The following is a 20132-nucleotide window of genomic DNA, read 5'->3' on the forward strand; positions in this document are numbered from 1 at the left end:
TCTATTTTATAAAAACACACTTTTAATACAACTAGTATAGTACTGGAAATAGAGATGATGCTAACCATTTTTATGGATATAGGTATTGACATAGGGCATCATACATACTAGGTAGGTGTTCAAACTGAATTACATCCCCAACCTTAAATACACATCCTATTAGCCTTCAGCCTTAGAACTAAGAAGAATTTTTAAATCACTTCATCTAGCTTTTATCAAAATTCTACATATACTTTCTTTTAATATAGGCCTCTAACTAGTTTATTATTGTTGTTACTATATAGAAATATTTATGGCATATACCTTTTCTGTGTTTAGGAACTTAATTTCACAAAGTTAATTGTTTCAACCTAGGTTTTATTATAAATTTATCTATGGACAAAAAGTTGGAGTTATTGAAATTTCTATCCAAAATATTCAAAAGAGTATTTCATTAGTAAATGAAAATATGAGGATAGCTTTCATTTTCTTACTTTTTTTATGGTTTACTTTTATTTTATGTGTATGAGTGTCTACCTACCTATCCATATGTGTACCACAAGTGTGCCAGGTCCCCTTGGAGGCCAGAAGAGGACATTGGATTTCTTTGAACAGGACTTAAACAGTTGTCAGAACCTGGATTCTCTATAAAAGTGCTGTTAACCACTGAGCCATTTCTCCTACTCCAGGTTTTAGATTCTTCTATTTCTTTTCAACAACAACATTGCTTCTCGATTGATGCACAAATGGCATTTTGTTGTAAAGAAGCAGCAGGAAAATTCAGTTAATTAAATCAACTAACCCTGATTTTCTTATATGGCTTCTGGGAACTTCAATCAAATTACTATTTAAATTTTATTTCTTGGTGTTGACATGAAAGATATCTTTCATCAGAAATATTCAAACAGAAGGTATATGGGTATACTGGTTATTTGGCAGTAACATTACAGAAGGGACTATAGTTCTACAATCAGTAGCAGAATGAGGTTAGGGCTCAAGACTACCTCAAAGGCTACTATTAAAGATGTGAACGTCAGTACAAAGTAGTTTTATTCTGTAACTTAATAATTTAATGACTATAATTACTGTTCCTGATTGTTCTTTTTGTTGTTGATTGGGGAAAGCATTAGCATAAGACAGGAATTAAAAAATTTCTCCCTCTCAATTAACAGTCATTTCTTGGGTAATACTGAAATTACTAGTTTGAAAGTAGCAACCATTTAAATAAAGGGGCAAGTAAAATCAGAACAGCTCTTTCTGATTACCCCTAAGTTCCAAAGAATTACGATTATAGTGACTTGCATATAGTAAAAAGTCTATGTGTGAACCACATTTACATTTAGGGACAAAAAGTTATCTTTTTAAGGATAGGCAATGGCTCACTTGGTAAAGTACTTGTTCTGTTACATAAATATGAGGGCTTGAGTTTAGAACTCCAAAACCCATATACCAAATTGGGTAAGGCCATACATTTCTAACTCTAGCACCAGGGTAGGTAGTAAAAGAGAGTGAAGACAGGTGAGTCCCTGAAATTCAGTAGTCAGCTATCCTAGCCTGGCTGATGAACTTCAGGTTCAAAATATAAAAGATGTGAGTGATCGCTATGACATGTGCACACGAACATATACACCTACATATACACAGACCCACATCATAAATCTACATAAATTAACCTTTAAAAACTTTTAAACCTTGTCTTATGAAATATGCCTTTAAAAATGACAACAGTATTAACAAATTATTTTTAAAATTCTACTTTATCTTTTCACAAATAGGATCTATAGCAATATATAGTAATTACGCATTTAAAATGTGTACAGAATTAAAACATGTAACTTAAATATGGTGAATGTTGTAAACTTTTTATTATAATGATTTACTATCTAAATTCATACTTAAAATCACAGATTACAAAAAATGTACTTTAATTATCCATGAATGATTTCCTATATTTTCATTACTGAAAAATTTCTTCCAAACTATCTATGATTTTTTAAAAACAAAATTTCTAAAGTTCACTTAAATACATTTCAAGATACCTTAAAAAACAAACTCAAAATTTTGTTTTAAATCCCAAGGAATTTAATTATGTATTAAACCACAAGAATATTATTAAGTTTCCTTCTCACTCTTGCCTTGATTTAAAATATAGACATTTGTAGATGAGATGCCAGCTAGTTAAAGACACTTGAATTTAATTATATCTAAAACAAGTTCTGATACAGGATTCACAAACATGCACCATAAAAAAGAACCTCACCACTTTGTACATATCTGTTCTGCATACTTTTCTCCCTGAAAACGTTAGGACTCCTTGCCAGGACGGCCTGCAACAAGACTGGTATATCACCTTCCGGGTCATCACTGCCAAGGTTATCTTTCAGTTCTCTGGCATTTAAAAAAAAAAAAAAAGACCATGATTGATTTCTTAAGAAGACATACAGAATAAAAACATATACTTCAGTTGGACCGAGGTATGGATTTTCAGAGATACAACCCCAGAAGAAAGGAAATTATTAAAAATAATAGAAGTGCCTATAGACAACATCCCCATACTTTATCTAGGGCATGGGAAAGGGAAGCTGAAACTGTAATTTTACAGAACAACAATTTTATTTAAGAATGTTCATGTTTATTTTAAGAAAGAAAAGCAAAATCTATTACATATTCCTCAATAATTAAAAGATATAGAAGTGATGATAATCTTAAGAAGCTACTATTTGGACTTGGAATATTTTGACTCTCCCTTAAGTCTGAAAATGAGTGAGTGTGACTTTCTTGGGATTGTTCTCCCAATGAATATGCAATGTTGCCATATTTGATTAACAGAACATATATAGGTTATGTGATTTTTCCTTTCTTATACTGGTTTTTCAAATAAAGTCATGGTATAAGGCCAAACCAAACAAGTGCTAAAATAAACACATTAGCAATTCTTAGCAAACATCTAAGTAATTAGCAAGTTAAAATAGACATGTCTGTTTGGAAACAGTGTCTTCAATTTCACACTGTCCCATCTAAATAGTAACCCCAACCCTGCTTAGCTTCTGAGCTCAGAGGGCATTGGGCATGTTCATGGAAGCATGGCAATAGACTCAATGTTGCTTTCTAGATACCACTGTTCTCTACATGCTGCTTCAGCCTGGTACAAGTTGAGAACTAAGTGTCAAAGTTGTCCTCTGACCTCCACAAACCCACCCACCCTGGCACATACATGGGCATTCATGAATGCACAGAAACTCACTGGATTCAATATTAAAGACCTAAAAGATGGCACCCAACAGAAGGACTCAATAAATTCCTGGGAATAACCTTAAAGAAACTTCCTATAAAATAAATCCTAATTTTTTATGTGCCCTTTCCCTACCTCTTTAAATATTTAGAAAATACTACAGAATATGTATAGGCATGTCAAGTATGTAGTATCTAGACAATGAAATTTCTAGAGTGATTAAAATATGAACATTGTACTTCCTTCTGGTTGTAAGCAGAGATTTCTTAGTTTCTCCACCAGAAAAGTCACATTTAATAAGTAGTTCAATTAAGTCAACTTGGAAATTGTCCCCCAAATATGTTCTGTATCTAATATGCTTCACCTCTTCCCTAATGAATAATTTTAAAAATTAATAATGGTTGAACATTTAGATGAATACAATAGTACGTTATAGTGGGATAAAAGTGACAGATCTTCCTTGAGAAAAGTTTGTCATTATATGTGTGCATGTAACATGTATGCACATGTCATGACACAGATGTGAGGTTGGTTCTCTACTTTCACCTTTATGTGTACTCTGGGGACTGCACTTAGGTACTATCAGGTTTGAGTGGCATGTACTTTATCATCTCTCTGCACCCAGACTATACTGTTAGACACATTTTTGTGTTGTTAATCTTATGAAGTATATATTACTTCCATAGTGCAAAACATACTAAGTACACTCTTACTGTTTAGCTCAATTTTATTTTTGAAGTCTACTGTGTGAAAATATGCACCTATGCTCAAATGCTATAGTCAATTCCAAGAAAAAAATATTGTATTTCCCATGGAGTTAATTTTGAGTTTACTGCACAGTGTCTAGGAACTTTAATTACTTCAGTACTATCAGAAAAGGGGAGATAAGTTTTATGAGCACATTTAAATCTTTGTACAGATGATGTTAAGATGATTTCTACAAGTTGAAAAGATCTGCATAAATACGTGTGGGTCAAAACTATTGTCACAAATTGACTATGACCTAACTAAATCTCTTTAACGTCTCATCAAAATTGGCTATACTCTCATTTGGATACTGACATTTTCTTTTCTTCCTTTTTTGACAAGGTAGCCCTGGCTGGCCTAGAACTCGTTATGTAGAGCAGGTGGCCTCAGACTCATAGAGATCTGCCTGCCTCTGTCTCCCTGATGCTGGAACCAATGGCATCAGTCTCCACTTCTGGATGGGTACTGACATTAAAAATAATGTATGAACTTTCGTGATGAATCAGGCATAATTCTAGCCCTTAAGAGGTTGACAAGGACAGCAGGTCTGAGGCCAGACTGGGCTATAAGGTGAGATTGTCTCAAAGACCAAAAGTAGGCTGTGGATATAGCTTTACTAATGGAATGAATACTCAGCATACATGAAACCCTGGATCTGTGTCCCAGTACCACATAACCTAAGCATGGTAGCACACACATGTAATATCAGCACTCATGAAGTAGCAGCAGAACATCAGCTATACAGTAAATTCAAGGCCAGCCTGGGATACACAAGACCAAAACTTTTTACTTTTGGATATAAAATTGATTGTACTTACATGTGATCTGTTGATACCTGGTTGAGACTATGGACAAGCTGTGAAACCAAATTGTCATCCCTACAGGCCAAAAGGCAGTTGACCTCTTCTGCTATTCTCGAATTAAAGAGGAGGCTCTTTGTAGTTGTAGCAGGTAAAGGAGATGGAAGAGGCAGCTGGTTCAGGACTAGTCAGAATAAAAGCACATTATTGGAATCAGACTGCAATAAGTCTTTATATACACGTGTGTATTTATATAAATTTTAAGAGTAAAAATAAGTTAGAAGTATCAATGTGAAAAATGACTGAAAGCATCACTCTTCATTCTGAAAAAGTCTCAATCAACCCTAGAAACCATCCCTCTCAAAACACTGCAGATCACTGCAGAACATTCTACTAGGAAACACTTAGCTTCTTTATATTCATGCTTAGTTTTCATTTAAAAATTTTAACGAACCAAATAAAGCACAGCTTTGGAATGTAAGGTTAGAAGGTGACTTATCTACAAGATGGATGAGATCAGTAGCATTCTCAGACAAATAAACCAAGAACAATACCTGACTCTACAGTACACTGATATTTTTAAAAGCTTAATAGACAAAAACAAATAGCTCCCAGTAGTAGAATATTCAGAGTACAACATTCCTGAAGAACAATAAAACATTCTTGTCATAAATTCCTGAAGTTTTTTCCATTCTACTCTAAATAGCAAACAAACAAACAAAATTTTGCAGCTTAAATTCCACCATTTCATGTCAGCACACTTAATGAGGATTTGTTAATTTGCCTAAAGGTTAAGAAATTTCACTAAAATATCAGGTATCATGCTTTTGAGGTAATTTCAAACTAGCTCCATAGTATAATTGTCATACTGCTCACACCAATAGGCAACATGATATTTAAAACCCAGCACCACTAGAATTTAGGTAAGATGGGTTGTCAAGTTCTCATTGTTGGAAAGCAATTTCAGGTGCTGTTTTTATAAATGCTTGCTATAAAAATCTTTATTCTTGATTGTCAATATGTCCCTTTAGTTTTAGCATTTCTTAGAGCTTTGTGTCATTGTTTTTAAAATCTTTATTTTTGTAACCAAGATCTTATTACCATTTCTTAAGGAAAAAGGAAACAAATTAAATTTATGTATTAGGTGGCAACATTAATTTTGCTATTCCCACAATTACATCAACCAAATAAATTATACATTTTTCTGTTATTTGTGACATTAGGATAATTTTAAGTGTCTCTAAAAATGAATGTTAGCAAAAAGCAGATCTTATATTAGATAAATTATCCAAACTTACGGTCTGTGAGACTAGCAATCCCCGCAAGAGTAGTTATGGGGACATGGGGCATATCCCCATTCATCCTGAAGTTCTGGAATGGTGTTGCCTATGAAAGTACTTAGTTCAGGTGCCAGCTGTCATTACTTTCCATTTCCCAAACCCTGCAACACACACACAAAGAAAACCACATAATTATTTGTAGAACTATATCAAATTATGACTAGCATTTAAAAACAAAAATCTCAGCTTTTATTTGTTCAATCTATTTTTAAAAAGTCATCCATATATACCACTTACCACATATGAAGTTCTGCAAAATGCTTTGTGCACATTAAAATTTAGATCTCAAAACAACCCAGCAGGATACAATTGTTTACTGCATTTTACTAATAAGGAAATTACAGGGAGTTTAACTAGTGGGGCTGGAATTCAAATGGCATAATCTGGCTTCAAAGTCTATTTCTTAACTACTGGGATATACTGCTAGAGAGGGGTACTCAAACTTGCTAAACACTTAATTCCTTTCCAAACTCTAACTACAATTTTTACTTAATAATCTGGCTTCAATTCTTGTCTAGTTAGTTCTCTTTTCACTCTCTCAAATAGACTTTACTCTCTTATGAGGACTATCTCATTAGATTCTTAAGATTCTTCTTGTGTTTTCATATGTGTGTATATCTCACTAAGATAGTCTCCTTATCTAAAAAGACTTTTATTCTCCTTTATTCTAAATTCTACAATTCAAGATCAGTATTTAGTATTTATAATGATGCAATGCATCCTCTTTCTCTAAAAAAAAAAAAAATGTATGTACACATATACAAAGGATACCCTGCAATATTGAATGTTTTCTCCCTTTCAGTGTCTCCAGATTTTCTTTTTCATCTTAATTTCAACTTAGGGCGATCTATGTATTAACTAAAAACATGCTTTCATTAAACCATTTTAGTATATGATACATCAATTACATCACAGGGCTAAACTAGAAACCTAAATAATTTATTTCCATTATTGATTTTCTTTTCTCAGGGCTGGGAATTGAAACCTGGGCTTCATACAAGACTCCATCACTGAGCTACACCTCTCAGAAACTGCTTCTAGTTTAAATGTTTCCATTTTCAACACTGCATTTATTAGTTACTTTTAAGAGAACCTCTAGAAGTTTTTGAGTCATAAACTTAAAAAAAAACAAACTTGATATAATTGGCTTCCCTTATCCATACATCTTAACCCTACTTTACAAGCAAAATGGTTTAATAGGTAAAAGCCAGGTGCCAGCAAGCTTGAGGATCTGTGTTTGGTCCCTGGAACTCATGGAGTGGAAGGAGGTATCTGACTCCTCTCCCCTATGTTGTCCTCCAACATGGACTGTATGCTGTGGCCTAAACACATCTACAATACACACCTCCACCACTCAAAAATATTTTTAAGTAGATAAAAGTAGTACTCAGAATCCTTCCACATGTTTTAAATTATAAATATAGGCAAACAAGTTACACAAAACATAGATGTAAGGCTTAGCAGTTACAAAGTGAACATCCTTAGGCAAATAGAAGGACAGCACCCAATTCCTTAGAGATGTAATAGCTATCCTGTCACTATAAACATTTGTCTTCTATTAAAAATTATTTGTATACATATACTTATTAATGGGCAGCTAAGTAACACAACCCCCCCCACCTTTCCTTGATGGGTGACTAATAAAATTTGTTGGTAGAAGCCTACTGAAAGAAATGGCACAAGAAACAATAGACGAAAGATGTATTTACCACTGACTATACTCTAGTCCTTCTGCTCCAATGTGGACTTCTCTTGTTAATCAATTTGAAACTCTCTCAACGAAGAAATTTAAGCAACACTACACATTTAGCACCAACATCAAACACTTTAAAATATAGGCTAGAAATTAAAATCTGAAACAGGTCACTAATAAAAAACAATGTGTTTGTTTTAACTTTATGTTAATAGGGAAACTCCAAATTCCTTAGTAATTACTGGAAAGAAACCATCAAATGCAAATTATTTACAGAACATCACAAAAATACTGTTACTCATTTATAGCTCATCATTGTCCATGTAAGTTCCCATATTTAAGCATATTTGATTCAGATAGGAACTAACGAACAGTAAGGAGAGGGTTCTATTGGGTAACACCTGACTTCTTTATTCTATTTTACTAAATAACATGTACAACAAATCCAATCTCAAGCTAAGGATTTTAGGCTCAAAATGATCATATATAAATTGGAATAATAAAAAAAAAAACCAATCACAAGAATGTATTTCTCTTAGTGGTGTGCATGTATTTAGACTCTCTGATGTAAATTCAAAATGGAATAAAAAAGGGGGGAGGGACATAACAGTATCTACACAGGCAGCAGTGCTTTAACTACACAGTGAAATGATTACAGACCAAAAAAATATTGCATCGCTCAACAATATTAATTTTACAGGAATCCAAGAGTATGAAGATCAGAAATTGGTAGAAATGCTTAGAATTCTAGCTATACTTTTTAAGAGTAATCTGTGGAAATGTTACTTTCTGTTAGAAAGAACAATCAATGCTCTTAACCTAAGAATGCTATTTTTAGTAGACTTCTCACTTTCTAACAAAAATTACTTTTATGAAACCAGAAATAATGCCAATACAGAAAATAGGAAAAATATCCATTATAATTTTCATAAATAAATCAACAAAATATACTAAGTAACAACAGATCTTAAGAATGGCTTGTGGTTTAATGAAAGGATTGCTTAGTTATGGGAAGATATTACCGGTAAACGCTTAATTTAGTATACTATAATAAGTCTGAAGGAACTGGTAAGTATTTGCCAAGGATTTTTTTGAAAGACTCCATTTTTTTTTATTCATTTAATTTCCCTTCAATTTTATGATTGCTTCATGCAAGCAAAATAAATGCAAATAAAACAATTGGCAGAAATTATAATAATATTCAAATTGGTATGGGGCTGTAATAAAATATCTGATGGCAGACAGAGGACTTTGTCTCATACAGCAAAGCCTGAAATGTGCATGTTATCTTGCCCAAAGAATTTCACTTCTACAAAATACCTTGAACATGGTTGGGAGATAACCTGGTCTATAAAGTGCCTGCAGCACAAGCATAAAGATTTTCACTTGTGCAACAAACCAAAACCAATATTGTAGGCAGGGCTAGAATCGTGCTCAGTTGTTAAGAGCATTTGCTGTTCTTCCAGAGGACCTACCAAGCACCTACATTGGGGGCTCACAGCCACTTGTTACTCTAACTCCATAGTATTCCACTCTCTCTTCTGGCTTCAGAGAAGCATGCACATATTACTTATTCCACCTCACCCCACCTTACCCCCACTAACATTTTTAAAAAGCCTGGTATGATGAAGTATACTTTTATCAGTGCTAAGGAGGTAGAGACAGGTGGACTCCTGGGACTAACTAGCCAGCCAACACAGCCTAGATGGGCAACAAGAAATTCTACAAAAAAAAAAAAAAGTTGGCCTGAGTGAGGTGGAACACCACCATCCTTGCAGGGGCAGGTAGATCCCAGTGAGTTTGAGGCCAGCCTAATTTACACAATGAAGTCCAAGCTAGCCAGAGCTACATAGTGAGACCCCGTTTCAAAGAAAGAAAAGACACTTGAGGTTGTCCTCTGACTTCCATATGTGCACAAGTGTTCACTCACACTCACATTCATCCCTGTACACATAAAAATATACCCCGAAGAACTGATCATATACATGGCTCAAAACATAATGTACCCATATAAACATAACATTATAAAGCATTTTAGCACTGAAAAATGGGCAGAAAAGTTAACTGTATTATAAATTTGCTTTAAAACACTTAAGTATACTTACATCTCAATCTTTGATGAGTAACCTGAAATACAAAGAAGATAAGAATCTGCCTGTGATCATACAGCAGGAGTCAAACGCATGAACCATTTACATAACTAAAATGTAAAATCAGGCAGTGGTGGCACACGCCTTTAATCCCAGCACTCAGGAGGCAGAGGCAGGTGGACCTCTGTGAGTTTGAGACCAGCCTTGTCTACAGGCTCCAAAGCTACACAGAGAAACCCTGTCCCGAAAGACCCCTCCCCCAAGAAAAAGGGACAACATGTAGTCAAAGAAGAAAGAAACTAAGCTATTTAAGTTCTTTCACAAGGTGACCAAAGACAAATTATTTAATATTTCTGAACCTCGGTAAGAAGCAGGTAATTGTTATTTCTAATTTTGTTGTGAAGATGAGCTGAATTAATATATGTAAAGATATAAAGTACTTAGGTTTGTGTTTGGAATGTAGTAAATTTCAATAAAAGTGTATTGTAACACTATATTTCTGTATTTTGCTTATTATGTTATCTCAGACTATCATATATATACACACCTTTTATACACGTGCGCACGCGCACGCACACACACACACACACACACACACACACACACACACACACACATATATATAGATAGATATATATATAGATATAGATAAGACACACAAATGTGGTGCATTCTTTTTCTAATATTATTGAATGGGCAGTTAAAAGTTAGATTTGATGACTAGCTCACACAAATCTATACAAGTATTCCCGGAGTTATACATGACATTCAACATAACAAACATTTCTACACTATTTGGTCCTTCATGATGACGTGTCCAATGTCAATTTTGTATCAGATACTATATGCTAGGCAAACAAAAGGGATTGTGCCACATGTTAAAGGATACTAGACAGAGTATGCAGAGTGTATTTATAAACAGGTTGACCAGAGCATATGGTCAGAAAAGAAAAGCCTGCATATCATATGATGTTGACTCTTTCCTTCCCATATCAGGATTTCACAAGAGCAATAAAATAATCAAAAGGAAGATGGGGTAGTAGTGAGAGAGAATGAAGGCAAAAAGTTCTGTCAGAATATTAGCATGCAATAATGGTCCAATTCTGGACTTGAATAATCTAGATGTCAATGTAATATTTAATTGGAAATTTCAAAAGTGGGAAGCTGGTAATTAAGAAACAGATAAAAATAGCGAGAATTCCAGCTATGCTACAGAATGTAGCTCAATGGTAGAGTTATTGTCTTGCCTGCGCAAAGCCCTGGTACAATCAATGCCAAATTTTAACTAGCCCCTCGCCCCTCAAACCCAGAGATAGTTCAGGAAAAATTCATATATTAACACAGGATAAAAATATAGAATGTTTCAAAAACTGGAGCTTTTCAGCACTGACATCATGCTACAAGGGGAAAATTCTGTAACTGACACTATGTGATAGTGAGTTATAACACAGGCATATCTGGGCTAGTAACATAGCTTGCTGAGCCTGTGGCGACCTGAGTTTGATCCTATGTATAGGTAAAACAGAACTGACTCCACAAAGCTTCCTGACCTCCTCACATGTGCCATGGCACATATACTTAGCATACATAGACACATAGGTTAAATATATAAAATACTATTTAAAATTACTGTGTGCATACAGTATATGAAACATGAATGAGTTTTATGATTAGATTTTGGTCTCATCCTCAAAATATCTCACTGTGCCTATACAAATAGTCCCAAATTGAAACAAAACAAATAAACACCATACCCAAACATAAAAATCCATGACAATTCTGATACCAAACATTTTGGATAAAGGTTTGTTTTTAAGCACTTTTACCTGTACATGCTCACATGATGTACACACCCCTTTCCTAATTATATCATAGGAAGGTTATTATAATGACTATCATTATTTCCTGGATTGAAATAGAAGCCTTAGGATCTGAAAAGTTTGCAGCTACATGGGTAGAAAGCAGAGATAACATTTGAATTGAGTGTTTTCCATTTTTTATATTAATTTATAATTTTTTTAAGTAGAATCTCCTTATATAGACCAGGTCTTGGACTCACAATCTTTCTGCTTCAGCCTATTGAGTGCTAGCTAGGATCACATACCTCTCTGGCACCACAATCAGCCTGAATCCAGGTGTTTCTAAACCAGTTCTTGGGCACATAAAAAGGCTGTCAGTCAAGGATATAAGGATTTGCCTACATTGTTAAGTCCAAAAAAAAAAAAAAAAAAAAAAAAAAGCCAATAAAGGTACAAAGAAAAGAGAAAAAGTTGTTTTAAAAGCTAAGTATTTGTTTAAGTTCTCAGGGAGAAATAATTAGAGCCTAGCCCAAGAACAGAATACAAATGTCTGTTGCTGTAATTCAAAATCTTTATGCCATGTGATTATAAGATTATTTTGATCTTTGACCCAAATTTAATAAATATGGACTATTTAAACTATTTGATGCTTTTCCTTCTTTGTTAATGTAAAACCTGTTATGTGTAGAAAAGGTTCAAAACTAGCCCATTTTAGGGATAGGGAGATGATAGCTCAGTAAGTACAGTGCTTGCCTGCCTGTGATCCTGGCAGAGTAGATCCTGCAGGGGGATGAGGGAGGGGGGCGGCTGGTTAGCCAAGCAAAGTCTAAATGGCAAGCTCAAAGGTTGACAGATCCTGTTTCAAAAAGCAGGGAGAAATGATTGAAGAAAACATCTTCAGATTAACCTCTGGACTTCATACACATCTACATGAGCAGGACACATACACATACCAGCATGTTTTATTACTTCAGTTAATTTTGTTTAATTTCATAAACTGCTTCAAATCCATTTGGAAAATGTGTAAGATATACATCTTCAAAAGCTATAGAGGCTAAGTAAATAAATCTCATGTTGCACTACTTAATCATCAGAATCAGATTCTCTTTCCTTATCAGCTATTCAAGAACAGATTTTTTACATTATATTCATACATGGATGAGTGGATCTTCCACAAATCCTAGCTCAAAAAGTTACCCATCAGCAACCCCCTGCCTTACTGCACTATGAAAATTTACTTCCTTTAAAGCATTTCTGCCTTTCTAAAATTCCAAATTACCACCATTAAGTGAGAACAATATAAAATGAAACAAAGCTACTATGGGGAATTTGCTTCATCTTTAGAAGACCCCTGTAGTCATCATGGTCAAACTAAGAATGTTTATGTATACATGCCTAGATCATGTAGCTCTATCATAATATATGCATAAAGAAGTGTACATACACAACAAAGAGGGGTATACTTATATCACTGAGTTTATTATATAGGAAAAAGTTAACCTCTAAGAAAATCAGGTTGGGATTTGCAATTTTTCAAAAGCAGTTTATAAAATGAAGTTGTGCTTGCTGAGAAATAAGACAGTAAGAATTTGCCTTAATATTTTTCTTTCCCATTATTTCTCATGGACTGACTTTAAATAGTGGCATTTAGATTTAGTGAGGACTGAGTACTTAGACAAAGTCTAACCTTCTCTATATACAATTATACAAACTGCATCAGGAAAACAATAGCCCTGAATCTCAGAATGATAACTATAAAATGTAGAGAGTTGAGTTTTGGGATGCAGCTCAGTGGACAGAGTGACTGCCGAGAACACAGGAAGCCCAGGGTTCATCCCTAGCACTTCATAAATAGAGTGTAGTAGTACATGCTTAGTAAACCCAGCATTTGGGAGTACAGAAGGACAGGGAGATCAAGGAAGTCCACTGCTACACAGGGCTATATGAGAGATCCTGTCTCAAAATAAAAAAGTAAATAAATAAAACTAAAAGGTTTCATAGAAGAAAACTGTTACTATGTTTTGCTTTGTTAGTCTATCCCCCAGCATAAAAACAATTGGTTTTCCTAATGTTGCAAATGACACAGCCTGTCTTTAAGATCTGCTTCCCCAAACAGAGACTAACTTAAAAGGTTGTTACTTAAACAGAGATGGGCAGTATTAGAAGTGCAAGAAAAATAAAACAAAACAGAAAAACCACTATTTTATTTCTTTCTAAATTAAATTTTGGTTTTAAATGTTTGAGAGTTAGCTCTCGGGTCTAAACAAAACATGCTTGATCAAAATGAAATTTAATCTGCAATCTAAGAACTCCACAAGAGGGCAGACTTTCAACTACTGTAAGTGGGAAAGTTAAAAAAAAAATCAGATTTAATAAACTACTGTAATGAAAGTTGGCCAATTTTTTCCAAACTGATGACTCAACATCATTAGAAAGCAAGAAATGATCAGTGTGTAATGTCTAAAGTACTCACACAGTGAAGATTTTTTTGATGCATACAAAATTTAAGGAAAACTTGGATATACAGAAACTTCTGTGTTAATATTAAATTATAAATTGCCTTAGCCTTGATATCTCTGGTGACATTTAGCTGCCTTAGAATTGTCCCTTCCCCCCTCCACCTCCCCTCTCCATTCTCCTTCTTCTTGTTTTGTGAGACAGGTTCTCAATATATGACTCAGGCTAGCCTTTAGCTCAAGTGTGCACAGCTGTGCCCATCTCTGACCTACAAACAATTTCAAGAAACTATGGCAACTTTGATTTTTTTTATCCTAATATGATACAGATCTGCGAGTAATTCATTAATCAATACAACTCAGTGTGACAACAAACGGGATGAGATTCTGATATTTTAGTAAATTCTTCTAGTTAAAGAGATAAGATCAAAGGCTGGAGAAAGGGCTTAGTTAAGAGCACTGGCTGCTCTTCCCATATTGGTGGCTTACTGTAGTTCTGGGGGACCCAATGCCCTCTTCTGGCTTCCATGAGCACTAAGCACATACCAGGTACACAGACATAAACGAAGGCAAAACACCCATATACATTTAAGATAATTAAGAAAATTATCTGGAAAAAAATTCAAAAGAATACACACAGCTGGGCGGTGGTGGCACATGACTTTAATCCCAGCACTTGGGAGGCAGAGGCAAGTCGATCTCTGTACATTTGAGGCCAGCCTGGTCTACAGAGTGAGTTCCAGGACAGGTTCCAAAGCTACAGAGAAACCCTGTCTCAAGGGAAAAAACAAAACAAACAAACAAACAAACAAAACAGAAACCAAAAGAATACAGAGACCAAGTAAAAACAAAACAGAATACATGTGTATAATCTGCAACTTACATCTCATTTTTTGCTGTAATATAAAGGTACCATTCAAGCAATCCTTTTGTATTAATTTTTATTACCAAATCATTCTAATTAGCATGAAATACCCTACCTGGTGAATGTTCCCTATTCCCAATGAAACAAAACAAAAGCCTCATCTTGACTGCTAGATTCCCCTCCAACTACTGCTTAGTAGTTCTGTTTATTTTCACAAAGTTCTTCAGCTATCTATCCCCATGTCCTAATTTTTCTTAAACTCACACTATTTATATATTCACTTGCATCATTTCTCCAAATGCCTCACCACAGTCAGTAATCACAATGACAATGTTAAATTCAATGAACAAGCTAGCCTCAGGTCCCACATAATTGGTCCAAAAATCAATACAACTGACTACTTTTTTCATGAGTAACAACAATATAAACTTCTCTGACCGTGTCCTCCTCTTGGACTCCCCCTTTGCATCTTCCTGTCCCCATTGCCCTACAGATCTCCTTCAGTCTCCAGTTTAAAAAACAATACAAACAAAAATCAGCACCTCCTAGCTTTCAAATTACATATTAACACAATTAGCTATTACACAGAAACAGAAAGGCAAAGTAAACAAAAACACTTTCATTTAAATTGTAATATTAAATTATCTGGACTCAACGAACTAATTTAACTTTTCTTTGCCAGTATCAGGTTATATTAAGTATACTTAAGGATAATTAACTTTTAAGTTTCCTTCTTTCTGTTAATTTTCTGAGTTTGAAATTTCAGCACCTTTAGGGAAACTGAAGGCCCACATGTAAAAGAATGAAATTAGAACTCTATTTCTAACCTGCACAAAAATCAACTACAAATGATCAAAGACCTCAATGTGAAAGCTGACACACTGAAACTGCTAGAAGAAGACATAGGTAGCCTGAGAACTGGCTGTCATAGTATTTGGAAAAAGTAAGCAAGTTGCCATGGAAGGGAAACACTCAATAAAAAAAAAAAAAAAAAAAAAAAAAAAAAAAACCCTGTAGAAAATATAGGTGTAGATAAGTACTTTCTGACTAGGACTCTATCTGCCCAGGAATTAAGGCCTACAACAGACAAATAGGACCTCATAAAATTAAACAGCTTCTGGGCAGCAAAGGAAACAATCGTAAGCAGGAAGTCCACAGAGTAGGAGAGAATTTTTCCAGTTATCATCTGATTGAGGATTAATATCCAGAGTACATAAAGAACTAAAAAAGGAAAAGAAGAGCTAAGAAAATAAGCAAGCAGGGCATGGTGGCACACCTTTATCACTCGGGGGCAGATCTTTTTGAGTTTAAGGCCAGCCTGGTCTACATAGTGAGTTCTTGGACAACCAAAGCTACATGGTTGAGACCCTGTCTCACAAAATAAAACCAAACAAACAAAACACAAAAAGAAAAGAAGCAACCCAATTAAAAAGTGGACTATGGATCTGAACAGAGTCCTTGAAAGAAGTAAAAATAGCTAAGAAATAAGTTTTAAAGTGTTGAACATTCTTACTAAATAGGGAAATGCAAATTAATTAAAACTACTTTAAGATTTATGGGATAAGATCAGCTAGAAACAAATGCTGGCAAGGATGTGAGGAAAGGGGACCAATTATTCACTGTTGATGGGATTGAAAATTGATAGAGAATCCATGGAAGTTAAGTGTGGGAAATCCTCCAAAAGCTAAAAATACATCTACCATATGACCCAACTACACCACTCCTAAGCAGTTGCCTGAAGGACTTGACATTCTACTCCACAGATACTTGTTCAGCCATGTTTTCTCTCTCCTCTTCTCCCCTATGTCCTATCTGCCTGCCTCCCTCAGGGTGGGGGTCCCATTATGTAGTCATTGGCTAGCATGGAACTCCCTATGTGGACCAGACTGATTTTTAGCTCAGTGAACCACATACCTCTGCTTTGAGTGCTGAGATTAAAGATATGTGCCACCAAACCTGTCTGAATTTTTTTCTTATTTGTGGATCCTAGCTCTGAATTCTTAGATGTAAGTATATAACCCAGAATAAATAGAGATATGAATAAGGGAAAAAGGGAGTGCAGTTGGGGGGGTGGGGAAGCTATACAGAAGGAACAGATGGACACAGGTGCAATAATGGGGAAAAGGGAAAGATTGTTGAAGGGTAAGGGATAGAAACATGGACAGTGCTGGTGGGGAATAACACCAAGGATGTTTGAAAAAGCCATAGGAATATCATATTATTTCATATTTAGTTAAAATAATATACACAAAACTTATATTATTATATACATACATAAATCACATATACATATTTCTGAAAATTTTATTTTTTGAGATTATAATATAATTACATTCTTTCCTTTGTTTTCTTTATCCAAACCATCCCATATGTCCCTCCCTGATCTCTTTATGGCCTCTTTTTCTTTAATTGTTGTTAAATACATACATGTGTACCTAAATACAATCTGCCCAGTCTATATAATTTTACTTGTACATATATGTTTCAGGACTGACTATTTGATACTGGATAACCAATTGGTGTGCTCTTCCCTGGGAAAGACTATTTTTCCCACGTAGCATTCTTTGTTGCTTTTAGTTCTTTGTCTTTGGTTGAGGCATGTGAGCTTTCTTCCTTTCACATTATAGTGTCTAGTGGTCATCATGTTTAGGCTGCCATACAGACTACATGCATATAGAGTCTGATATTTCTAGGAGACAAACTCTCACAGCAAAAATCTCTTGTCCTATGGTTCTACAGTCTCTCCATCTCTTCTTTCATAATGATCCATGAACTTTAGGTACAGGAGTTGTAGATGCATTGTGTTGTAGGTTTATAACTCTGCATTCTGATTGGTTGTAATTTTTCTATAATGGTCTCTGTTGCAAAAAGTATCCTTGATGAGGGATGAGAACTACATTCATCCAGCTAGATCTGGAGAAGGATATAACACACACACACACACACACACACACACACACACACACACACACAATGAAGTTAGGCTATGTGGGGTGATGATGCCCTCCCAAAAGCCATAAACTATCTAAAACAAAACCCCCAGGCCCAGGCATGGAAAATTTCCTTTTGAATTGTTGGTCAGAAGTCCAAGAGACTCCCCAGACAATATAGGCTACTACCACTGTCCTTGGTTGCCACCCATAACTTGAAGGTAAGACTATTGCTGAACACACCACACATTTTGGACACAGCAAAGCTTCCAATTTGTAAAAAGAAAAGATCTAAAAAATGTTCTGCTCCAAAAAGGCCAACAAAGGAAAGCTGCTGTAATATGATTTGAGGAGGCTAGGATCCATCCCAAGTAGTCAATTAAACTTGGCAGTGTTGTCCATGTGGACTGGCTTTAGAAGGATACAAGAGTCAGAGTTACAAAATCTTCCACAATTAAAGAGAGCTGCTGAGGGCATTGCATGCAGCTGGGAAAGACAGCCTGGATTGCGTTGGAGACCCCAAGATGTTAGGGACGCCAGAGCTGTGGGATACCTGCCAAGGAGAGCTGCACACAGGAAGCAGAACCAGATCTAGAGAGAGAAGTGTGTGTTGCAGGCAGTAAAGCTGGGAAGATGGAGCCATCTAAGCTCTTTGACACCAGACACGAAGCTACAGGATTTGGAGTTTGCTCTGCTGGATTTCACCAGTGCTTTGGTCCAGTATTTCCTCATTGTGCCCCAATCCTCCTTTCTGGAATGGTAATGTATATTCTGTGCCACTGCATTTTGGAAACATGTAATTGTCTTTTGATTTTAAGGGGGTTACAGTTAAGAGATTACCTTGAGACTCAGAAAATACTTAAGACTTTTAACTTAAAGCCAGATATGGTGGCACATGCTTGTAATCCTAGCACTCAGGAAACTGAGGCATAAAGATCCTGAGTTAGAGGTCAGCCTACACTACTGAATGAGAAATCAGTTAATTTGCAGTGGGCAGTGGCACACCTTTAATCCCAGCACCCGGGAGGCAAAGGCAGACAGATGAGTTTGAGGCCAGCCTGGTTTACAGAGCAAGTTCCAGGACAGACTCCAAAGCTACACAGAGAAACCCTGTCCCAGAAAATAAAAACAAAAACATGAAATAAATTATTTTGAACTGTAATAAATTTGTCTATCAGATTAGAAAGAGCTTTAAACCATTGAAAAGAAAAATTGTCTTCTACAAGTTGAAATCAACTGCCTCAGAATAAACTTTAAAGGACAGACCTAAATGTTAAATAAAAGGCAAGTGTACACCCTTTTATATTTATGAAATGAAACCTGAACAAGAACGCTCATAGAAGTTTTAGCTGTGATAGCCCAAAGCTAGAAATGCCAAACACCCTTTAATGCAGTTAAACTGTGGTGGATCCGTAACAAGGAATGAAAGATGTTATTCAGAATTGAAAGCAACAAATTATAGGCATGTACAGTAACTTGGAAATCACAAAGAGATTATGCTGAGTGGAAAAATGCCACTCCAAAGACTATATATACTGTATGATTCCATTTATGTAACACATGAAACACTGTAATGAGACAAGAAACAGATTAATAAATAGTTGCTAGGGGTAGCCAGTTGTTGGTGGCGAATGCCTTTAATCCCAGCACTCGGGAGGCAGAGGCAGGCGGATCTCTGTGAGTTCGAGGCCAGCCTGGTCTCCAGAGCGAGTGCCAGGATAGGCTCCAAAGCTACACAGAGAAATCCTGTCTCGAAAAACAACAACAACAAAAATAGTTGCTAGGGGTTAATGATGAAGCGCATAGGCGTATTGCTGCAGAAGAGCACTGTCTAAGTGCCTTTTGATTGGTTTAATAAAGAGCTAAATGGTTAATAGCTAGGCAGGAGAGAGGCGGGGGGGGGGGGGGGGGGGAGGGACTGGGAGGAGGAATCTAGGTGCTCGATTTTGCCTGCAGATTTGGAGCAAGTCAAAGGTGCCATACTAAGAAGATGTAACTGAGCCACATGGTAGAATGCAGACTAAAACATTATCAGTTAATTAAGTTAAGAGCTAGTTGGGGAAAAGCCTAAGTAAGCTAAGGCCAAGCTTTCATAATTAACAAGTCTCCAGGTCATTATTTGTGGGCTGGTGGGCCAAAGATAGTCCAACAAGAAAACTTGTTACTTTTCTTTTCTTTTCTCTCTCTCTCTCTCTCTCTCT

At 35.6% G+C, this 20132-nt stretch overlaps 1 protein-coding gene across 3 annotated transcripts in view; it reads right to left on the reverse strand.

Annotated features, from left to right (window-relative positions):
* The window catches only part of Nipbl (NIPBL cohesin loading factor), a 162544-nt gene that overhangs the window by 89587 nt on the left and 52825 nt on the right, over window positions 1-20132 (reverse strand). For 2 of the 3 annotated variants that reach the window (XM_027401313.2, XM_027401315.2), the window contains exons 2-4: window positions 6057-6199; window positions 4777-4942; window positions 2240-2367 (exon numbers count right to left, since the gene is read on the reverse strand). In XM_027401313.2, the coding sequence (XP_027257114.1) occupies window positions 2240-2367; window positions 4777-4942; window positions 6057-6120 (358 nt within the window). In that variant the 5' untranslated portion in view covers window positions 6121-6199. Of the gene's footprint in view, window positions 1-2239; window positions 2368-4776; window positions 4943-6056; window positions 6200-9896; window positions 9919-20132 lie in introns of all 3 variants that reach the window. The other variant, XM_027401314.2, reaches the window with a different exon arrangement.

Source organism: Cricetulus griseus, chromosome 2 (assembly GCF_003668045.3).
Source record: "Cricetulus griseus strain 17A/GY chromosome 2, alternate assembly CriGri-PICRH-1.0, whole genome shotgun sequence".
NCBI lineage: Eukaryota > Metazoa > Chordata > Mammalia > Rodentia > Cricetidae > Cricetulus > Cricetulus griseus.